The 20,638-nt window shown below is 39.2% G+C and overlaps 1 protein-coding gene across 1 annotated transcript in view; it reads left to right on the plus strand.

The window, feature by feature from the left end:
* The window catches only part of LOC119414211 (cadherin-2), a 90,223-nt gene extending 73,451 nt beyond the window's left edge, over window positions 1-16,772 (plus strand). The window contains exons 11-19 of the mRNA XM_037681311.1: window positions 540-677; window positions 1,131-1,316; window positions 1,902-2,155; window positions 3,497-3,639; window positions 4,649-4,882; window positions 5,749-5,982; window positions 6,225-6,364; window positions 12,430-12,594; window positions 15,260-16,772. Coding sequence (XP_037537239.1) covers window positions 540-677; window positions 1,131-1,316; window positions 1,902-2,155; window positions 3,497-3,639; window positions 4,649-4,882; window positions 5,749-5,982; window positions 6,225-6,364; window positions 12,430-12,594; window positions 15,260-15,466 — 1,701 coding nt within the window. The 3' untranslated portion in view covers window positions 15,467-16,772. The remainder of the gene's footprint in view (window positions 1-539; window positions 678-1,130; window positions 1,317-1,901; window positions 2,156-3,496; window positions 3,640-4,648; window positions 4,883-5,748; window positions 5,983-6,224; window positions 6,365-12,429; window positions 12,595-15,259) is intronic.
* The last annotated feature ends 3,866 nt before the right edge of the window (window positions 16,773-20,638 follow it).

The following is a 20,638-nucleotide window of genomic DNA, read 5'->3' on the forward strand; positions in this document are numbered from 1 at the left end:
TCCCACACTCTTGCAATATTCTAAACAATGTTTCTAAATGCTCTAAAAGAGCACAGAATGTCATGATTTCAGCTCCCCTGCCTCCTCTGCTCTCTGCCACCTGCCAGCTTCTCTGTCACGCCCACTTCTCCACTGCAGAGCGGAGATCAGCTGATCAGCTGCAGGATTGAGGTCTCTGCAGCTGTGGGCTGCACATAGGTGCAGCAGGGGATAAATTATTAAAAATAATTTATTTTACATAAAAATTCCATGCCTATCATGCGGCTCATCCATAAATCAGTCAATTGTGTCATGACAAATCTTACTTTGAAAAACCGTGATGAGCAAGTCCACGAAAAACAAACGGCGAAGTAGCGAGGGACTACTGTACACTGTAACTGTGCAATAAGTTCTCATCTTATTGGACTGTAGTTTAGTTCAGAAAGCCTTATTTGTTTGTAAAAAATTTAAAACCAAGTTTAAATTGGAGCGGTTGTGATTTTTTTTGTTTGTTTGTTTGTTATTCTCAATATGTATTTTCTCCTTTTTCTGTCTTATAGAAAGTGCCTCAGTACACGTTGATCATCCAAGCAACAGACATGGAGGGCAACCCCATGTATGGTCTCTCCAACACAGCCACAGCCGTCATCAGAGTTACAGACATTAATGACAATCCGCCAGAGTTTACTGCTGAGTTGGTAAGAAACAATCTCATGTATGAGATGTCAACACAATGCTCTTCGTTTAGCAATATCACCTCAAGGACCTCATTTACCCTCGTGAGGACATATGCACTCACCTGTCAGTTCTGCTCACTTACCTGGTTTTGCTTGCCCTGCACTTCTGAAACCATACATTTATACAAGTCGCCAACCATCTGTAAAGTGTTATATCCCACTCCAAGTGTTGACACATGCGGCTATGGGAATGCCTGCCTCAGTGAAAGAGGCACTTACAGTGCTCACAAATCACTGACTTGTAATGCTGCTGTTGTGCTATCAGAGAAGCACAGACTAAGATGACCATGATGTCTATTTACTCTTGATTGGTCCTGCTGTGCAATTTGTGGCTTGGTGCTCTTTTTTTATTTCCTTTTTCTCCCCCACAACTGCATCATCACTAACAGTCTGCTGTTCTGTACATTCATGCAGTTTTTGGGGGAGGTGCCTGAGAACCGTGTGAATGTTATTGTGGCAAACCTGACTGTGACGGACAAGGATCAGCCCAACACACCCGCCTGGAATGCTGTCTATAAAATCATTGCGGGCGACCCCACTGGCAGATTCTCAGTGCCCACTGATCCAACAACTAATGAGGGCCTGGTAACAGTCGTCAAGGTGAGACTCCTTCATTAAATTCCACTTTTTATTCACGTCTATCTGCACTTGAGAAAAATCTGACTTTATAATTAAACACGTCAAATTTATAAGGTGTGAATAGGCCTTAAATGTGTCATGCTGTTCCCTATTATTGAAAAGAACAAGCTGATCCAAATCATTATTGTTTAAATGTACTTTTTTTGTGTGTGCAAATCAACTTCAGCCTTGACAAAAAAAATCTGCCTGTATTTAAAGACTGTAAAGGTTATGTTTAAAACAGATTTTTTTTTTTAACTTGTTTTAAAATTTCCCAACTTTTTTTAATTTTTTTTTTAAATCCAGACCATATTTCAAATGAAATAATATGGTTGCAGAACTCTTACACCAGCTTTCTTGTTGCTGTGCATCCTTGAACTGATCACAAAAAAAATCAGTCTCTTTTATTCTTCTTGATCTTTTTAGCTTTCAAAGTATTTTTTCAGGCTAACAGAAAAATGTTTTAGTTCTTTTGGTTGCTCTCTGATCAGTGTCAACACAACAGAAAATACTATGTAGTTAATTATTTTTTTGTCACTACTTGTTATTTTTTTTACTGCATTTCAGCCTATTGACTTTGAAATTAGTCGAACATATTTGCTGGCAGTGGAAGCAAGAAATGAAGTTCCCCTGGCTAGAGGTATCAGCTCCCCCAGACAGTCCACTGCCACAGTCTCCATCAGTGTAATCGACATGAATGAGAGCCCCTCCTTTGAGCCCAACCCTAAACTAATTAGACTGGAGGAAGGGATGATACCCGAGTCGACGCTGACCACTTTTACTGCGCAGGATCCTGATCGCTACATGCAGCAATCCCTCAGGTAGGCACTAAACTGTAAAACAAAATATTAAATATATTTTCCCACTTGCAGCACTTCTGTTTCTAAATTAAAATTGGAAGTGACATGTTTATAATTCAGGAGCATCACAATAATCAATTTAAATCTTTCAGATATTTTTACAGCTTAACTTCATTACAGATGAATTGACTATTAATCAACAGGGATGAGCTTTAAGAGAAAATAATTAAAATTAGCAGTTGAATTAATCCCTTAATAATTAATCTCTTATGTAAAAATGAAACAGCACTTTATTCATTTTCATACATTCAGGAATGCAGTTATGAAATAAAACATTAACGTATGTGGAGTTTTATGCTAAGAAATCACATCTTTTAAAAATAAACCCCATGTTGCAAATACATTTCCCTCTTTTGTGAGAATCAAATAACAGCCTTTCATTGGAGAAAATACAGTAAGTTGATTGGCTGAAATATCAGTGCCACCGCTCAGGGTTATTGAGATGTGCCCACTTTTTTTTCTTTTTTAAATATATATAATTTAATGTGCCATTGAAATTTGGGGAATAAATGCTCTTTCTTCAAAACGTGGTTGGATGTGCTGAATCTTGCAAATTGTTTGATTCTTGGATTTGAGTCCTAAATTTCCTGTTGGTTCTTGCGTAGTTTGTGCATCACTTTGTTGTTAATCTTTTAAGTGTCTCTTTTTTTAAGTTTGAATTTGAGTCCACAACTTTTTGAAGTATAGCATGTTTTAATTTAGGTAAAATGTCCTAAATGCGGTATGTGTATAAAAAGGGTTGTGATTAGTTAATGTGCATGTTTTCTATACTTATCATCTTAATGACTCCTAATGTTTCTGTTTCTGTACTGAATGTTTCTATGCAGTGCCCTGAAATGACTTCTGTTGTGACTTGGTGCTATATACTGTAAATAAACTAAACTGAGTTGAATTTAATTAATAAAAACTCAGCATCTTACTTTGAACATGCCTTATTTTTTCCTAATCATAATAACTGTTTGCCTGTGAATATGTTTATCTGCTTGAAAACGGTTTGAGGAAAAAAAAAGTTTGTCCTCTAAATTAATGTAAGGCACTAATTAAAAGAAATAATAAAAACCAGTTTGATCTCCTCTGTGATGCCGCTCTCAAAAGTTGGATAACTATGTAAAATGCATGATGTCTGAAATATTTATTCAGTGTAAACAAAACACTTTTAATAGAAAGTCTTGCCAAACTGGACGCAGTACTTCTGTAAAAAATAAACAACTTGGGCCATATCTTAACATTAATGAGACATTGAAACTAAAATCTTAATTAAATTATAAATCACCAAGTTAATGTCTCCTTTTTTTGTCTCAGATACTCCAAGCTCTCAGATCCAGCCAACTGGCTAAGGATTGACCCTTACACCGGTCGGATCACAACAATTGCCATTTTGGACCGAGAGTCTCCGTATGTGAAGAACAGTTTGTACAATGCCACATTCCTGGCTACTGACAGCGGTATGTAAGCGTTCAAATGGTACTGCAGTTTCCAAACACATCTTGTTAGGTCTTACACGGTCTGGGTGTTTTAGCCAGACCGTTTCACATGCACCTTTTTATAGCTATTAACTGCCAGAGCGCTCAAGGAAGCCAATGCTCTCTTTTTTTTTTTTTTTTTTTTTTTTAAAGAAGCCTTAAGAATATCTAATGTAGCTCCTAAAGGTCAGTTTTCATCCTGGTCTCCTTTTTACTACTTTTGTGGTGTTTTTCACTTCAAGCTAATTTATAAGTGAGTCATACCTGGCAGGAAAATGTTCCCGAGGCTTGAAGGGCAGTCAAGTGTCATCATTTTCTCTGCCTGCAAAGCTGACCACCATAGTTGCAAGGTTAATACGCTGGCAATCCCAGAATCGTCTAACATGTGGATGCTTTCACCTTCCGTATGCGCTGGTGGGATTTACCTCTGTTCTGGTTTACCCCATTCTACGGGGCATCGCTTAGGCCAAGAGGCTTAAAGCGTCCACCAATAAAGAGGTTTCTCAGCGTTAATGGGTCAGGATTGGATGACTAGCTCCTTTGAGCGTGGTCTGAATGGTAAAAAAGCCTCTTGGCTGAGAGAATGCATAGAGAAGCCCTGGAGGAACGACAGTGGGCTCTCTTTGTCTGCTTTAGTATTCCTAGCTCGTATCCTTCGTCAGGAAGACGTTCTTCAGGAACACAAACAAACACACTCACACACCAAATGTTCTGATATCCAACTCTTTCTTTCTACCTCCTCACATGAGATTAGATTCTCAGATCAGTATGCAGTTTGTATGGGACTTCTCCCCATAGAGTAAATAGTTATTTAGAGAGTCAAAGAAGAAACTCCATACTTTAGTTTTCTCTGCTGCCTGTATAATGATTTCAAAATGACAGATGGTATTTCAGTAGCATGTTTGTTTCCATATGTAAATTTTTACATTTTGCATTCGTCATAAATATTTACAGTATGTCAATAGTGTGTGCTCTTTAATGGTTTGTACAGGTGCGACACCTGCAAGCGGTACAGGAACTCTCCAGATCTTCTTGCTGGATATCAACGACAACGCACCCAAAGTTTTTCCTCAGGAAGCAGAGATATGTGAAAAGCCGGAGCCAAACGCCATCAACATCACGGCAGTGGACGGGGACCTGAGCCCAAACGCGGGGCCTTTTGCCTTTGAGTTGGCTCACAAGCCAAATGATGTCAGAAGGAACTGGACCATAACAAGAATTGGCGGTGAGATCCAGAACTATAATGAATCCTAGTCAGATGCAGGGCCATTTGTCCTGTTTTAAAACCCCAGATTAATGAGATTAAACTAATCTTCAGTTTGCAATTGCCAGAATGTAAGAGATTATGATTCCTTTGTAATTTAATGTTTACTAGAAGTGGAAAAACAAAAGATGACTTTTTGCAACTGGTTGCATTTGATAATTATCTACAAAAACCAAAGTAATATGTCTTTGCAATTTGTTTAGTCATTAAAGCTTTGAGTTTAATCTAAGCAACATTTTGAAACATGTTCAGCTGTGTGTGTAAACAGCACACTTTAGTGATGTCAGAGTTAAAAGATACAATATAATAATCTATTAATCTTGCCAAACAGTCATTAATTATTTATGGTAATTTAAAACCAAACCACGAGTGGAGGAGTCTCATTTGTTGTGCGTTAGCTGTTAGTGTGAGTTGAAACACAGTAAATAAATCTTAATAGGATAATGGCATTTGGATTATCACAGCTGGGAATTTAGCCTAAGAAGCATTATCAAAAGGTATTCAGTAGGTTTATAAGCTTCAAATCCAAATCCTGACCATGTTTTGGATTAGATATGCTGATGCAACTTCCAGGTAGGAATTTATGCTCCATATTTGTGATGAAAGGAGTATAATCATGGTGTGAACATCATCTATACTGATGACTTCCACGTTTGGATTAAATCCCCTGTGAAAGACTGAGCTCCGAAACAAACCTGATGTTGGTTTATATTAAAGCGCACTGAGTTGCCTAATCTCTGGAGTCGCCACTCCAAATCTGTTTCTTCTGATAAGAAGGCAATATGTTTAGAGTCATTGCTCACCTACTTTGCATCTCCCTCTTTCAGGTGACTATGCTCAGGTGAGCCTGAAGATTGGCTTCCTTGAGAGCGGTATCTATGATATACCCATCATAATCACAGACTCGGGCAACCTACCCATGTCCAACACCTCCTACCTGCGGATTAAAGTATGCCAGTGTGACATTAATGGAGACTGCACGGACCAGCAACACATCATGGCTGCTGGTTTGGGAACTGGCGCCATCATATCCATCCTCCTCTGCATCATCATCCTCCTCAGTGAGTCTCTCAGCGTCTCTCACACACACTGCACAAATAACATGAGTGAACATGGGGATTATAAAGACAGCTATCCGAGATATCATTAGATTACTGTAGGATTACCCCCGCCCCCCTGCAAAAAAAAGCCTCGATCAGGCCCCCATCCAAACTCTCAAACATCGGATCCGATTACATTTCAGAGAGAATCTGCAAGTTATTATGTTTTAAAATGTGATGTCTGTGTTTTTCCTTTCAATCAGTCCTTGTGTTGATGTTTGTGGTGTGGATGAAGCGCCGTGAAAAAGAGCGTCAGGCCAAACAGCTTCTTATCGATCCGGAGGATGATGTGAGAGACAACATCCTCAAGTATGACGAGGAGGGCGGTGGAGAGGAGGATCAGGTAAGAATCATGTGGTAAACGCATTCTTCTCGTGTTACTTTGAAGTATCTGAAAACCTTTTTTTAATTTTTTTTTATTAGATTGCAATATATCTTGTAGGTGAATGTTGTTAAATTGAAAGTATTTTTTACATAATTACTCTATTTCTACATAAACTAAAGCGACTATAGAGACGGGATGGTTAGTGTTTAAGCTGATCTGATAAAACTATCCTGATGGTGGGTATTATATGTGCCAATTTGTTAAAACAAACATATGTTTAGATATAATTTTTAAACCGTTCAGCCACAGGTTTCAATCGGCTAAGAAATACCTGCAATTTGAAACCAACGACTTTGTGTTCTGCATTGCATTTTACCAACATAGCTCATTCAAAAGCTTTACAGCACTTCAGAAAAGGCATTAAAGGTAAATATGTTGTCTTTGTTGTGGAGAATTATTCTGGTCACATCTTTGCTGCACAGGAGGAGTTTGGCTGAAGCAACATAAGAACAAAGAGCACCACTTGCGTGTTTTTTCCCTACAAGCATACATACATTTACAGTTTCTTTCTAGTGTTATCTCAGCTTGTTATGCTGCTCCAAGACATACCTCTGAGTCAATCACAATGAAAAGTAAGACGGGTTTTTATTGAACATTGGAGACTGTCATTTTTTCCTCAAAGGAAGCTGAAAATCAAAAGCTAGAATCAATAAGGCAAACGCATTTTGATCCAATTGGTTCTGGAAATATTGGAAATGTTTTGTCAACTGGAACAGCTCCCCGTTTCACAGCCCTAATGCACACACAAACAATAGAAACGCAGTGCCACAGGCATCAATAGTGTCCCGTCTCTGTATCCTCCTGCATGGATCAGGCGCACACAGAATTCAATTGTCCTAATAACCTCTTGTTAGCAAAACGGAGTCATTTCATAAAAAAGGCAGTGTTGCACCAAATGGGCTATTTTCTTGCTGCTGGCTAAAATGCTTTGGTGGCTTAGGTATAGCAGAAATGTGCGGGAGACCCCAGTCTGACCCAGCGCAGTGCCAAATTAGCCTTGGAGACTTGTAATTGGTGAGCTGATGTCATTTAGAGACAGACATCTGCTGTGGTGCAATAATGAAACCCTGTCTAAGGTAACAATATGACTGGAAAGCCATTACACATCTGCCAGTAATTAGGCAGGAGGGAGAACACCCATTTGTCTATTAACATCCTCTGTCTCGCACATAAAATGCAACAAACCTGTGGACCAAAACGTGTTGAGAAGGAAACTGTTGCACGATATAAACAGCCCTTAAAGGCGAACGAGTAGATGCAGCGATTTGTTGAGGGGGAAACGAGCATCTAGTTTGAGTGGGGCAGAAAGGCCAAGGCGCCAGGAGAAAATGGTCTTGTCTGCGGAATTGTATGCGGAGTCAGTGTTGGGTAAAAAATGGACCTGACTTTCCCAGCAATGTAGTCTTTATAAAGCCCACCTCTGTTCTCCCTATCTCCCGCAGGGGAGGAAATTGAAGTGTCAAAGCACAGGGTGCTTTCAGAGTTTGTGATTTTAGTTGCTGCTGTCATTGCCCTGGTTTGTATTGGTTTGTGTAGCCCTTATTTGATCAAAGGCAGACAGGTGATCAGCTTGCACTCCTAGGATGTGGCCCAAAAGATGAAAAAACAGAAATAATGGCAAATTGAGACACACTTGTGTTGAGATTTCCTTGCAGAACAAATAATGTACAACACAATAAGTCATCTTCTTCTTAAAGTGACCTTAGAATAATTTATTTCACATTTACCCGAGGCATGCTTTTGCTCTTTGTTCATTTTATTTTATTTTTTTCCCAATCTCATGCAGCACATGGAATAAATCAAACCTGTTGCCTTGTTTTCCTCCCCCACAAACAAAACGCAGGCTTCGTCACTCTGCTCATAACATCTCTGAAAAGATCGTTTTAATAAGTTGGACCTCAAGATTAGAGTTTTTCACCTTTTATGATGAAATTTAATTAACTTTGATCAAAAGAAATTAATTACAAAGACTATATCATTTATTTTTATTTTTTTAAATTTCATTCTCTGACTCCATCAGAAGGATTCTGTTTACTCGTGCAACTTCACTGCAGGAATAAAGAGGGGGACAATTTGCCAGAGGGCACACTATCTGGTGACCAGCACATATGTTCCCTGTCGTTGTTTGAAGTTAACGAGCTGCTGGCTTCATTCTCTTAACAATCTCACATATTTACGCTGTTAATTTCTTATTTAATTTCTTGCGAGAAAATAATCTATTTTTGATTTTTTTTTTCTTAAAAAAATGGAATATGTTGTAAAACCAGCCAGCACTTAATTAACAAATGCTCTAAAATTGACCTCTGATTGTGTAGTAAGATGCACGTATAATAGACATGTGTTATCCCTAAATACTTTTGTTGCTCAAACACGAGCGGAGGCGTTTTCGCTCTTAACCAAAAACAGGAGTTTACCTGACTAATAGATTGTTTTTCTTTTTTTATACTTCGTCTAACTTTGTAGTTTGTTTTAAGGCTTCATGGCCAGTTGCTTCTGCTTCTTCAGAAATGCACTCCACAACATCTCAGCTTGTGGTGATAAGAAGAATAGTATATTTATTGTCTAAACCAAAATGACGTTAGATTTTGGACAACAGTTTGGACTTGGCCATTAGCATCAAAGTTTAGTTCTGTCATATTTATTGTGTGAATGCTTACTGAGCATTCACACTATTGTGATCCTATTGCCACTTCTAAAGTCTCCTGTAAGTTTTTCAACATCTTTCCCGTTCCACAATTTTTGTGCTATTTCAAGAAATCTAAAAATAAGTTGTCAGGTTCTCAGGACAGATTCAAAAAATTAAAAAACTGCTGCTGCTGTGAATTGCAAGCGGCCATCAGAGTGCTAACGATCGGTCGTTAGGCTGATAGTCCTTCTTTATTGTGTGAACAGCTAGCTTTGAATGTTAACAACAAATTGCTTGATCTACTATAAGAAGGTGCTGTTTATAAGACGGAGCTTGTGCAGCTCCTCAGACTGAAGAAGTCTTTCAGATGAAAGACGAAACGGTTCAACAAGTTTTTTGTTTTTTAATCTTTTGAATCCGTCCAGGGGACTGACTTAACTTTTTTAGATTTTCTACCTGGATTATTGAGCATGCATGTGGATATTTCAACAAATCATAAAAATGTTCAGCTCTTTCAGGACAATCCTGATATGACTTTTAGTATTGGTGCAACTTTGGCTTTTTGAAATATTTAACCTTTGCTGCCATTTTTTTTCCTCATCGAAAATGAACTGAGCTCATTTTACATCCTTCAGATCTTTAGATCTGTTTACAACCTTTCACTGCTCCTTTCACAGTTTGTTCTGATTCAGCTTCCTTGTGCACATTTAAACATATTTTCAGCTACTTTCAGCTGATTTCACCTGTTTTTCAGCAGTGTTTTGCTCCTTTCAGATTCTTTCTGCCAACTTTAACGTTTTTATACTTCTTCTAACTTCTTTCTACTAATGTCAGCTTGTTATGATCCTTTCAGCTTATTTCTGTAAGTTTCAGCTTTTTCTACTATTTCAGTTACTATTTAGCTGTTTTATGCTAATTTTGGCTTTTTCAGCTAATTCCACTTTATTTTCAGTTCAGTTTTTTGCCTTTTTTTAACACTCATTTCATTGTGCTCTGTCCACTTCCTTCTGGTAATTTACACTCCTGCTATTTTAGCTGTTTTTCAGCAGGTTTTTTGCTCTTTTAAGCGTTTTTCAGATAATTTCCATTTTTTTGTGCTCATTTCTTCTTTCAGCATAATTCGGCAAATGTGTTCTTTTTGCTTTCTTCTGCTAATTTCTTGTTCTACCTTTTTAGCATTTTTAGCTAATTTCAGCTGCTTTCAGATAAATTAAAGGTTTTGGTGGTAATTTTTGCTATATTCAGCCTAATTATCTTCTTTATGCTAATTTCAGCTTGTTATGCTCCTTTCAGCTTTTTTTCTGCTAGTTTCAGCTTTTTCTGCCATTTCATCTACTATTTAGCCGTTCTATGCTAAATTTAGCCTTTTTCGCTAATTCCACCTTTTTCTAGCTCATTTCAGCTCTTTCCACTTCTTTCTGGTAGTTTAAACTTCTTTCTGCCCTTTCAGCTACTTTTCAGGTATATTTTGCTAATTTCATCTTTTTTAGCTAATTTCATCTTTTTTAGCTAATTTCCTTTTTGTGCTAATTTCTGCTTATTTAAACCTAATTCAGCAATTATCTGGTCTTTCTGCTTTCTTCTGCTAATTTAGGCTTGTTTTTCCGTTTCAGCTACTTTTCAGCACTTTTTTTTGTGTTAATTTCAGCAGTTTTCAGCAAGTTCTTCTGCAATAAACATTCACACTGCATTTGCAGGAAAGGCAATTTCTCTAGCTAGTGTTGTATTTGTAGTTCTTTGAGCTTGCCACAATCGTTTTGCTTAGTTGTGAAAATTATTTTGAATTTTTGTGTCTTAAAATATGGAAATTAAAGTGATAAAAGGTTTATACCAAATTTTAGGTGTTTATTTTTTAAATATATTTTTTGCAGGAGCAACATTTGAATGTTTGATCAGTTGCAATTGGCTTCCATTAGCATTAATATAATGCATTAATAATAACCGCTCCAAATGAATATTTGGTTCCCATTTACTGTCCGTCTCCCCAGATGGTAAGAGATAGCTGTTTGTAAGAACATTTAGTTGCTTGTGTTTGAATGTGGGTCATGAATGCCAGCAGGCAGCCATTTCACAAAGCCTAACTTACGTGTGAGGAGCCAGTTCACCAACAAGTGCTGCCATATTATGTTACTTCTGCTTTTGTGGCTTGAGCTCTTTTAAAAGTCATCATTTTACCATTTCAGTGAAAACCTAATTTTGTCCTTAATAACAGTAACATATTTGACTTCAAGAAACGTGTTGATAATGCAATCATCCAAATGTGTTGAATTAGTTGTTAAATGTTAAGTTTGTGACTTAAGGTAAACAGCTGGGTGGATACGTTGTTCTCATATTACATTGTGCTTCATCATAAAGGTGTGAAAGTGTTAGGAGCACCAGTCAAACAATGAACACACATAGTGTTGGTCAGTTTCAGCAGATTTTTATGAATATTGGAATTATTCTGATAAATATGAGCAATGCTTGATTCAAAGGATCCTAAATATTGGTTTTATTTTTTGCAACTATTACTTAAAAAACCCACATTTAAATAGTTGGTTTTGAATAAGAGAATTATCCCGATGTAAATACGAGACGTTTAGCCACCTTGCTGGATCTGGATGGACGTGGTTTTATGCATTATTCCTTTTTTCCCATCAGTGTGCCTTTAGCATATTTTTCCTCTTAGAGTGTCTGCGTTTGAAGGTACATCTTCAACTGAGCAATGACATTTTTGAAGGGGATATTAGAGATGGATGGATTACTGAAAATCTCTTAAAGAGGGCCAATCCATCATGCACGCTTATTAGGCACACGCTGATTCTCAAATGGTATTATCTTTATCATATCAGCCGTCACCCTGATAGAATCCAGTCAGTCAGCTCGGCTGCTCTACTTTTCCTCACAGCTCTTTTCTACAACCTAACTTTTTCCTCTCGCTGCTCTTCCTCGTCCTATTTTGTTGCCCATGACTTTGCACAAACTGCATGCCATTCAGGTTGCCTTGGTAATGCTAATAGGATTAGCAATGGCTTAAGCATATCCATCATCCTGTGTCTGGGCATTGATTAGAGCAAAATAGTCGCCTGCACATCCTTCCTGCACCACATGGCACAAGAACAGAGACTCAGCAGTGTATGCTGTGATCCTCAGTTTGAACTCCTCCAGTGAATTATTTTTTTTCCTCTCGTTTTATGTGTCAAGTTGGTCCTGGACTTGTTCCTCACAGACAAGAAGATTAAAGTTCTCCTCGTTGCTTTGCGCTGCGTTTTAATTTTGAAATCTCTCCCTCTCCTGAGTTGAACTTCTTCTTGCTCCTCTCAGCACATGGCGTGTTCATCTGTTTAAATAATCACACTTAGTTTGGGTTCTTGTCACACTGCTCAGTTATAAGTCCCATCTGTTTGCCTGTTTCCAGGATTATGACCTGAGTCAGCTGCAGCAGCCAGACACACTAGAGCCTGATGCCATCAAGCCGGTGGGAATCCGCCGTCTAGACGAGAGACCTCTCCACCCTGAGCCCCAGTATCCGTTGAGGTCAGCAGCACCCCATCCTGGAGACATTGGAGATTTCATCAACGAGGTAAAGGCTCGTCATAACTTTTTTTCCCATTCAACCTTTATTTGTACAGATAAATCACATTGAGCCTCGAAGACGCATTTACAAGTGAGACCTGTTTACTTCTGAAAGTGGTGTCGCTTCTGAATTCAGTCTCCCACGAAACAGCCAAAATGAAAGATTCAGTGCAGTCACAAAGCTTAAATTTTATTTTCAACCCAAACGCATTTCTTATAATAAAATGTGTATCTAAATAAACTATTAGGCTTTTATGACTGAGCGTCAGAGATGTCCCCACTGCCTTCCAGTGGAAAACTTTTTTCCGTTGAATCAGCTCAGTTCAATGTTTTCGTTGCAGAAATCGAGAAACTTTTGTAATATCCACACCAACTTTTCTAAAGCTCAATGTATACGATGCTAACTCGCTCTGATATAATTGTTTTCCTCCTCGCACTTTGCCAAAAAGGAAATAGAGATGTGTCATAGTATAGTAATGACATGGTAATGGCAGATGAGAGAAGCAATGCATTAGCTTTCTATGTGCGTGCACAGCGCCGAGTGCCCTCGTTTGCCTGAGGCCATCATTGACTCCAGCATGAAGGCAGAATGTAAAATGAAAAGAGGAGTCATATATTTTTCACAAGCTCCAACAGACGAGAGTTTCACAGCATTACAAATGAAGTTCGCTCCTCGTTTTTGGATGGTACCCCTGTTTTTAGATTAGAGCTTGCTCTTTCAGCTCTGCTGCCCTACCATTTATCTCCCAGGTCCCTTTGCTCTGGCGTCATGTGTTTTCTCAAACAGTGAGTCATGAAAACGGCTAATCAACTTGTCAACGCAGCTGATATGTAGAGAAATGTTTTATTTTGTGGTAAATATCAGTTTGAAAGCGTACACCATCTTCAGAATTGTTTTTTCATGTCGTTTCAAAGACCTCTTTAGTGGAAAATTCTCACTAGAACCAGGCAATACTGATCCGTCTGCAGTCCCAAATTTGGCTGCTGCTCAGCCTAAGTCATGCTAACTGCAGCAAGCACATGGAGCTGGAATGACCTAACTGATATGGCACGCTGCCAGCAGTGAGGGGAGACGGAGAAGAGTGGGGGAGGGAGTATGTCTCATCTCCATCCTGAATTGTGCACATTCCCCCGGAGCTCGGGGCTCTTAATTAAATTAGAGGAACAGAAAAAAAAATATCAGGCGTGGGTTTAGCATAAAGACGTTAACCCCATAGTCGAACAAATAAAAGTCCATTAGTCAACTTCTGGTCTGTTCTCACACAGGGGGGTCAGCATTAAATACATTAGCACCAATGTGGCGTGACCTCTTTTGTCCACAGGTGGACACAGCAAGAGACAAAGCTGAAGAGATTGCGTTCATTGTTCTGCACAATGACTCGTTTCAGTCCTCGCAAGGCTTTCCGTGCACCGAGATAGCAGCGGGTTTGATTACACATCATTATCTGCAAGACAGAGTGGCTCCAAAACGTGGAGACAGTTCCCCATTTTATAAGTTGTGATTGATTCCACTGCAGAGGATTACCCAATTTTTATGATTTTTTTAAATTCTTATAATGCTGAGCTCATTAATTGTCCAACTTTATGAAACTGCCAGTGGCATTTTAGTTGTAGATAGAGGGAGGCAACATCAGGCAGAGCTAATATGGTTGTAATTGAAATGAACTATCCATCTGTCATATTTTTCACAAAATGATCAGCACCGCAACCCTGACCAAACGTTTTACCAAAGCTAACAAGTGGAAAATAATGGCTAAGTGCCCAGGCACTTTAATCCAATCCATCTCTTTATTTGAGAGTATTTCAGCACTATAGTCACAGTATAGAGGAACCTATAAATCTTTGACAGGCTCTCAATGAGAGGAGGTCTCTTTTCTCTGCTGTGGTTCTGTACCTCTTTAATTCATTCATTATTTGTTGAGTGTCCTCAGTTCTAGCAATATGATGGAAAAAAACGGGCCTGAATCCAAAAGTGGTTCATGGCCAAAGCACATCTCAGCTCCTAGATTAGCAATCCATCAAGTCTCCTGAGTCCTGTTAGTGAATGAGGCTGGAAATCAATAGCAATCCATAAGGACCTATCGAGACGCTATGAGGATTTCTGGGAATGTCAAGTAAGATCTCCAAAATAGAACCACCCTCACCAGCTCTGTAAGCTTCAGGATAACATGCACACACATGACAAATGTTCACGTGTCATCGTCTCTTCTGATGGCTGCATTTTACTGCGATGATTACAAATCAAATATTACAGATATTTAGAGCGGATGACGTTGTAGCTGTGCTTCCTGGGCAGAGGATACTGGCCTCAGTTTCAGGGGTTACTCAGGGTAGGAGAGATACTTTGGGGCATTTTAGGCTTCTGTTCATGCTCAGCGTTGGCCTTTGATCCAGCAGCAGATAATCCAACATCCTAGAAACATCAGGAGGATTCCATCTGGAACGGAAAACTCAGTAACGCTAGAGCCTGGTTAATCCGGACAAGAATCGTATTTCCTGAACAAGCCAAGGGGAAGACCCTTTGAAAGGTTTTCAGGAAGATGAGCCTGTTGTTGTGAAGCAGTAGGTGGGAGGGAGCGATGTTTACGTTGTTGCAGACAGGTTTTTGCGTGTAGAGTGCAGACGTGACCTAATCTTCTCATCTAACTGTGGTTTTATTTCCTTGCGCACAGGGACTGAAGGCAGCAGACAACGACCCCACTGCTCCTCCCTACGACTCCCTGCTAGTGTTCGATTACGAAGGCAGCGGCTCCACAGCCGGCTCTCTAAGCTCACTCAACTCCTCCAGCAGCGGGGGCGACCAGGACTACGATTATCTCAACGACTGGGGCCCTCGTTTTAGAAAACTGGCAGACATGTACGGTGGAGGCGATGACTAGGACACTGGCACACATCGAAGGATAAAGATTAAAACAAATGAAGAAAAGGAAAGATTTCCTCTTGAAGGACAGCTTCTGATATTCCCTGAGTGGTAGAACGGTGACTGAAAAGATAAAAAACAAAAACATTAATTCAAACTTTCTTTCAAAAACAACCAATCTAGGCTTATTGTTGTAGTCTCTGCATACATATGCTTGTTGAAAGCTTAGGCATAGGCTGTGGAGGAGCTGTGGAGGATGGGGAACGCTGGTGGACTGTCACCACTCAGATTGTCGTACTGAATGCGCTCGGTTAAACTTGAATTTCACAGTACAGAAGCACTGGGATATAATGTGCCTTTTTGTACATTTTTTTGGATCTAAATTAGTTTTATGTTCAAGGCTTTAATGGTACTGACTTTTGGAGTGATTTCAAATGAATATGTTACACTCTGGTATGCTTCTACATGCTTTTTTCTTCTTCTTCTTTTTTTGTGGTTACACAACGCTCCCGTTTGAAGATTATTTAAATAAATCACAAGGATGAAGGAACATCTGTTAGCTTGAATGAGAAGAAAAAGGATTAAAAGCAGCACTGTACAGTATGCTAAACTTTTAAACTTTCTCACTAAAAATTTAAATTGTGCAGCTGGTTGCAAATAAAGGGAGGTATAAATCACACTTTTGTAGCAATTTATTTTTCTTTGAGGTGATGTAGTATGTTACAAAAACAACAAGCCGTTTTGGTCTAATCTATGTACACTTCTTTTGCCTTAGTCATACTCTGATACGTTCGAGTTTTACTTCACTGTAAAAAGATGTGTGTACATATTATTTCTTTTTTTTTTTTTTTTCTTTTGATGTAGTATTATGAAGAAGTTCAAAGTTCCAAACTTGTAAATGTATAATTTGGACAACCAATTCAAGTTTTTTGCATGTTTTTATCTTTTCATGACAACAAAAATTAAATAAAAAAAAAAGTTTACTGATTTTCTTTACAACGTGGGGAAAAAAATAAAACCCTGGGTGGTAATAAATGTGTAGAAGTTACGAGTGTTTTGTATAAAAAAATAAATAAATGGAAAAAAAAACTGAGTAAAATAGAGAAGTAGTGATCTTGTCAGCACAACTGTTGATTTTGTACCAAACAGAATGGGACGTGGGACGGGATGTCGTGCTGTCAGCACTAATGAATGAATCAGCTTTAAGACTGGAGAAGGTGTTGAACTGAAGCCTTGTGGATAACCATGTGTACTGCAACACCAATTATACATCTCTGACCCCAACCATCCAAATAAAACACTGATTTTGGAGCTAATGAAAAAAACTGCCTCTTTATTTTTATTCATACTCAGCAGTACTGCAGAGGCTAAATTAGATTATGTAATCTGGAACAATGGGTGTACAGTAGTCCCTCGCTACTTGGCAGTTCATTGTTCGCGGACTCGTTCCGTCTTGGTTTTTCAAAATAAGATTGGACATGACATAATTGGCTTATTCATAGATAATCGGCATGGAAAGTTTATTTAAAATTTATTATTTAGCACCTAATGCACATTTGTGCAGCCCAGAGCTGCATAAAAAGCTTCCTCTTGCACCTTTGTGGAGCCCACTCTGCAGGATAAACTTCCTCCTGCAGCTGATCAGCTGTTCTTCGTGCAGAGAGGGAAAGTGGGCGTGGCCAAGAATGCTTGCGTATGGCTGAGAGCAGTGGAGGCAGAGAGGGAAATCATGACATTCTGTGCTCTTTTAAAGTTAAGAATTTAGAAACATTGCTTAGAATATTGCAAGAGTGTGGAAAGTGTTTAAAACGCCTTTTATATATACTGTATGTTTATGTATGTGTGTGTGTATATATATATATATATACTAAGATAAACTACTAACTACTTGTACTACTATTCCTACATTGCAGTTTTTCACTTATCGTGGGGCTTCAGAGTACGGATCCACTGCGATAAACGAGGGACTACTGTATATTTAAATTTTGCATAGTAGAAGAGAACATCAAAAGTTCATGTTCAATAATCCAGGTAAAAAAATCCAACAAAGTTCAGTCAGGTCATCTGGACAGGTTTTTTTTTTTTTTTTTTTTTGGTGAGACATTTCGTCCTGAATCCAAAGGACTTCATCAGTCCAAGGAGCTACAACAAACTCAGTCCTACAAGCAGAACACTCGCATAGTGGGACAACCAGTTTGCTGGTGATGCGATGGTTTCTGGGGCCTGCCCTCTCCCCTGTCAATGATTTCTGGGGTAGGCCGTTGAGCAACTGTTCATTGAGCATGAACTTTAATGTTTTGAACCACTTTGTCTATGGCTGCCTCAGAGGAGTCGACGGGGCAGAAGGCGGGCCCCAGAAACCATCTTCTCACCAGCAAACTGGTTGGTCCACAATGGGAGTGTGCTGCTTGTGAGACTGTTGTGGCTCTTCAGACTGATGAAGTCATTTGGATGAAGGATGACACGTCTCAACAAAAAAAAAAAAAACTGTCCAGATGACCTGACTGAACTTTATTAGACTAGAAGAGAATATTTTGACGTTGTACAGAAATAGAAACCTTATGTAAATCCATAGAATAAGTTTTGTTGCTTGGAGGGGGAAAACTAAAACTCAGTTTGTTTCTCAAAGCCGAGTCAAGGACGAGAACTCGTCAAAAACACAAATCCGTTCAGTCCCTGTCTGCTAGCAGAGATTTGTTCAGTTACTGTACTGTCAGACTGAACTTGACCTCAAACGCCTCCGAACAGCATCTCTTAGGGGACTTTTTGTGTGTTTGCTCTTCTGGCACATTTGGCAGGGTGAAAACAAGAATCCCTCTCTGTGCGTTGTATGTGGTGGCAGAAACAGCAAGAACTATCTATTCAGCTGTCAGCGCACAGCGCCGTTGGTTGACGAAAGTCACAGAGCGTCACCCATTTAGTCTTCACCTGTCACCCTGTTCTGCTTCTTGTAATTCATGGAGTCATCCTTTACCAAATTAAAAAGATGCAGCCGTGTATTTTAATCCAGCCGAATTAGGCCGAGCCGAGTATGGTTCCTCAAACGAAACAATGAACGGCTATTAGCGAGTACCGTACTCACTGAACCGTTCCTGCCCTTTGTTTTCAGCATGTGTAATGGTTGTAGCTGGCTGTTTATTATTCAGTTCCTCGTCCTGTACCTCTTAAGAACACCCGTAGTGTTTTACGGTTCATGAGCCAACAAGTGAGTCCAAAGACTTGTTTTCAAATGACCTTGTGGTGTGCAGCTCTTATCTCGGGGTATGCATAGCTCCGCGCTCCATTTGCCAGTATCAACACAAAAAGACGTTTCTGTGCAGAGCCGGCTTTAATGCTAAACAACAGACTGCCTGACCTCGACGTGTTGTTCCAACTGCAGCTGAATCAGATTTGCCCTATCACATCACTTCCTTTTTACCTTGAGGTTTTCAAACCAAACTGCTGGACTTTGTCTTTTCTTTTCTGTTTTACTTCCCTTGTAGATGAGGAGCAATTGGCCAAACTACTTTCCTTGCTTTAATCTTGAGCAGGCGGACGTGTGGTTAGTTTGTTAACATCTTAAAAGGGCTTCATTTTGGGCCTTGGAAGTTTCCAAAGTGTGCACTGAAGCAGAACAGGGTTTGAGTAGATTTTACACCATTAGGGGAATAGTTGGACTTTTGTTTATTTTTGACATGTTCTTGCTTAGGTTGCAATAATTAGACAAGTGGATTGATGCTTCTAACATTCACATCTGCCTGATAGAGCAACACAAGGCAGCAAGTGAACTTACAGTAAATGGACTGCACTTATACAGCGCTTTTCTATCTCATGAAGATACTCAAAGCTCTTTTACCTCATTTACCCATTCATACAGCACTCTACTATACCTCTACAAAGAATAACCGGTGCTTTACCACATGCATACACCGATTGGACACACGTAGGAGGCAATGAGGCGTTCAGTGTCTTGCCCAGGTACACTTCAGCATGCGACTGCTGCTGGAATCGAACCCCCAGCTCTTGCATTGGAGGACGACTGCTCTAACCACTCAGCCACAGCTGCCCCATAATGATCAATGCACAGTGCAAGCAGCAGAAAAAGAAAGATGATTCTGCGTCACATTACTGAGTTCCCAATGATCAAACTATCGATGCATGCAGTTTATTTCCTAAAAGAGAAAGTTGGACAAAAAGTCTTTGTTGATTTCAGGGTTGTGTTCCAGATATGGTCATGAAGGGTCTTTTTTTTTTTTTAATATATATTTTATAGATTACCGGTAGTTATTAGTCATGAGTATCTTATCTGTGCATAACAAACTGAGGTTGCAATCGAGGCAAATTTTAATGACTGAATCAAACTAATGACTAATTAAACTGGAGTCTATTCCAGAGCAGATTTCAGCCACGCAAAGCAACTCAAACCTCAGAAATGTCTAAGCAGTTCAAACAAAATGTTCAAGTTCTTATAGCACATTAGCTTTCCATCAGATAATTTTGCTAACTTGGTACATTTACCGTAGTCTGTTTGTCATAGAAAGTGTTGGAACAAATCCCAAACCACGTTTTATTATAGCTGCTTTTCGCTTAATCATTTTAATCATCATGTAAATCATCTGATACAAAAAGTGACGAGGTGGAAAAGCCAACAGTAAAGCACTGATTTGAACTGTGATGTATTTTCTGGGCTAAACCTCATTTCATTTACCCTACCTTGGCCTCAGCACCTATTTTGATACCTACCCCTTGGCTCTTACTTTGAAGTCACAAATGGTAGTAGATAAAATATATAATTTAAAAATGAGACCATCATTAAGAAGTATCCTGATGCATGCTCAATAATCCAGGTAGAAAAATCTAAAAAAGTTAAATCTGGTCCTCTGGACATTCAAAAAAAACCCCAAAAAAAACCAAACAAAGCAAATCAACAAAAAAATGTAGAAACGTTTCGTCTCTCATCCGAGAGACTTCCTCAGTCTGAGGAGCTGTATTCAGCTCAGTCTCTTAAATAGCACCTTCTCAGAGTGGATCAACCAGTTTTGCTGCTGACAACCAAAACCAGCTGATCACATTTTGAACCACTTTGGCCAGGATTGCCTCCTTCTTGAGCATGTGATCAGCTGGTTTTGGTTGTCAGCAGCAAAATGGTTGATCCACTCTGAGATGGTGCTATTTAAGAGACTGAGCTGAATACAGCTCCTCAGACTGAGGA

This window comes from Nematolebias whitei, chromosome 9 (assembly GCF_014905685.2).
Source record: "Nematolebias whitei isolate Nwh7 chromosome 9, NemWhi1, whole genome shotgun sequence".
Classification (NCBI taxonomy): Eukaryota; Metazoa; Chordata; class Actinopteri; order Cyprinodontiformes; family Rivulidae; genus Nematolebias; species Nematolebias whitei.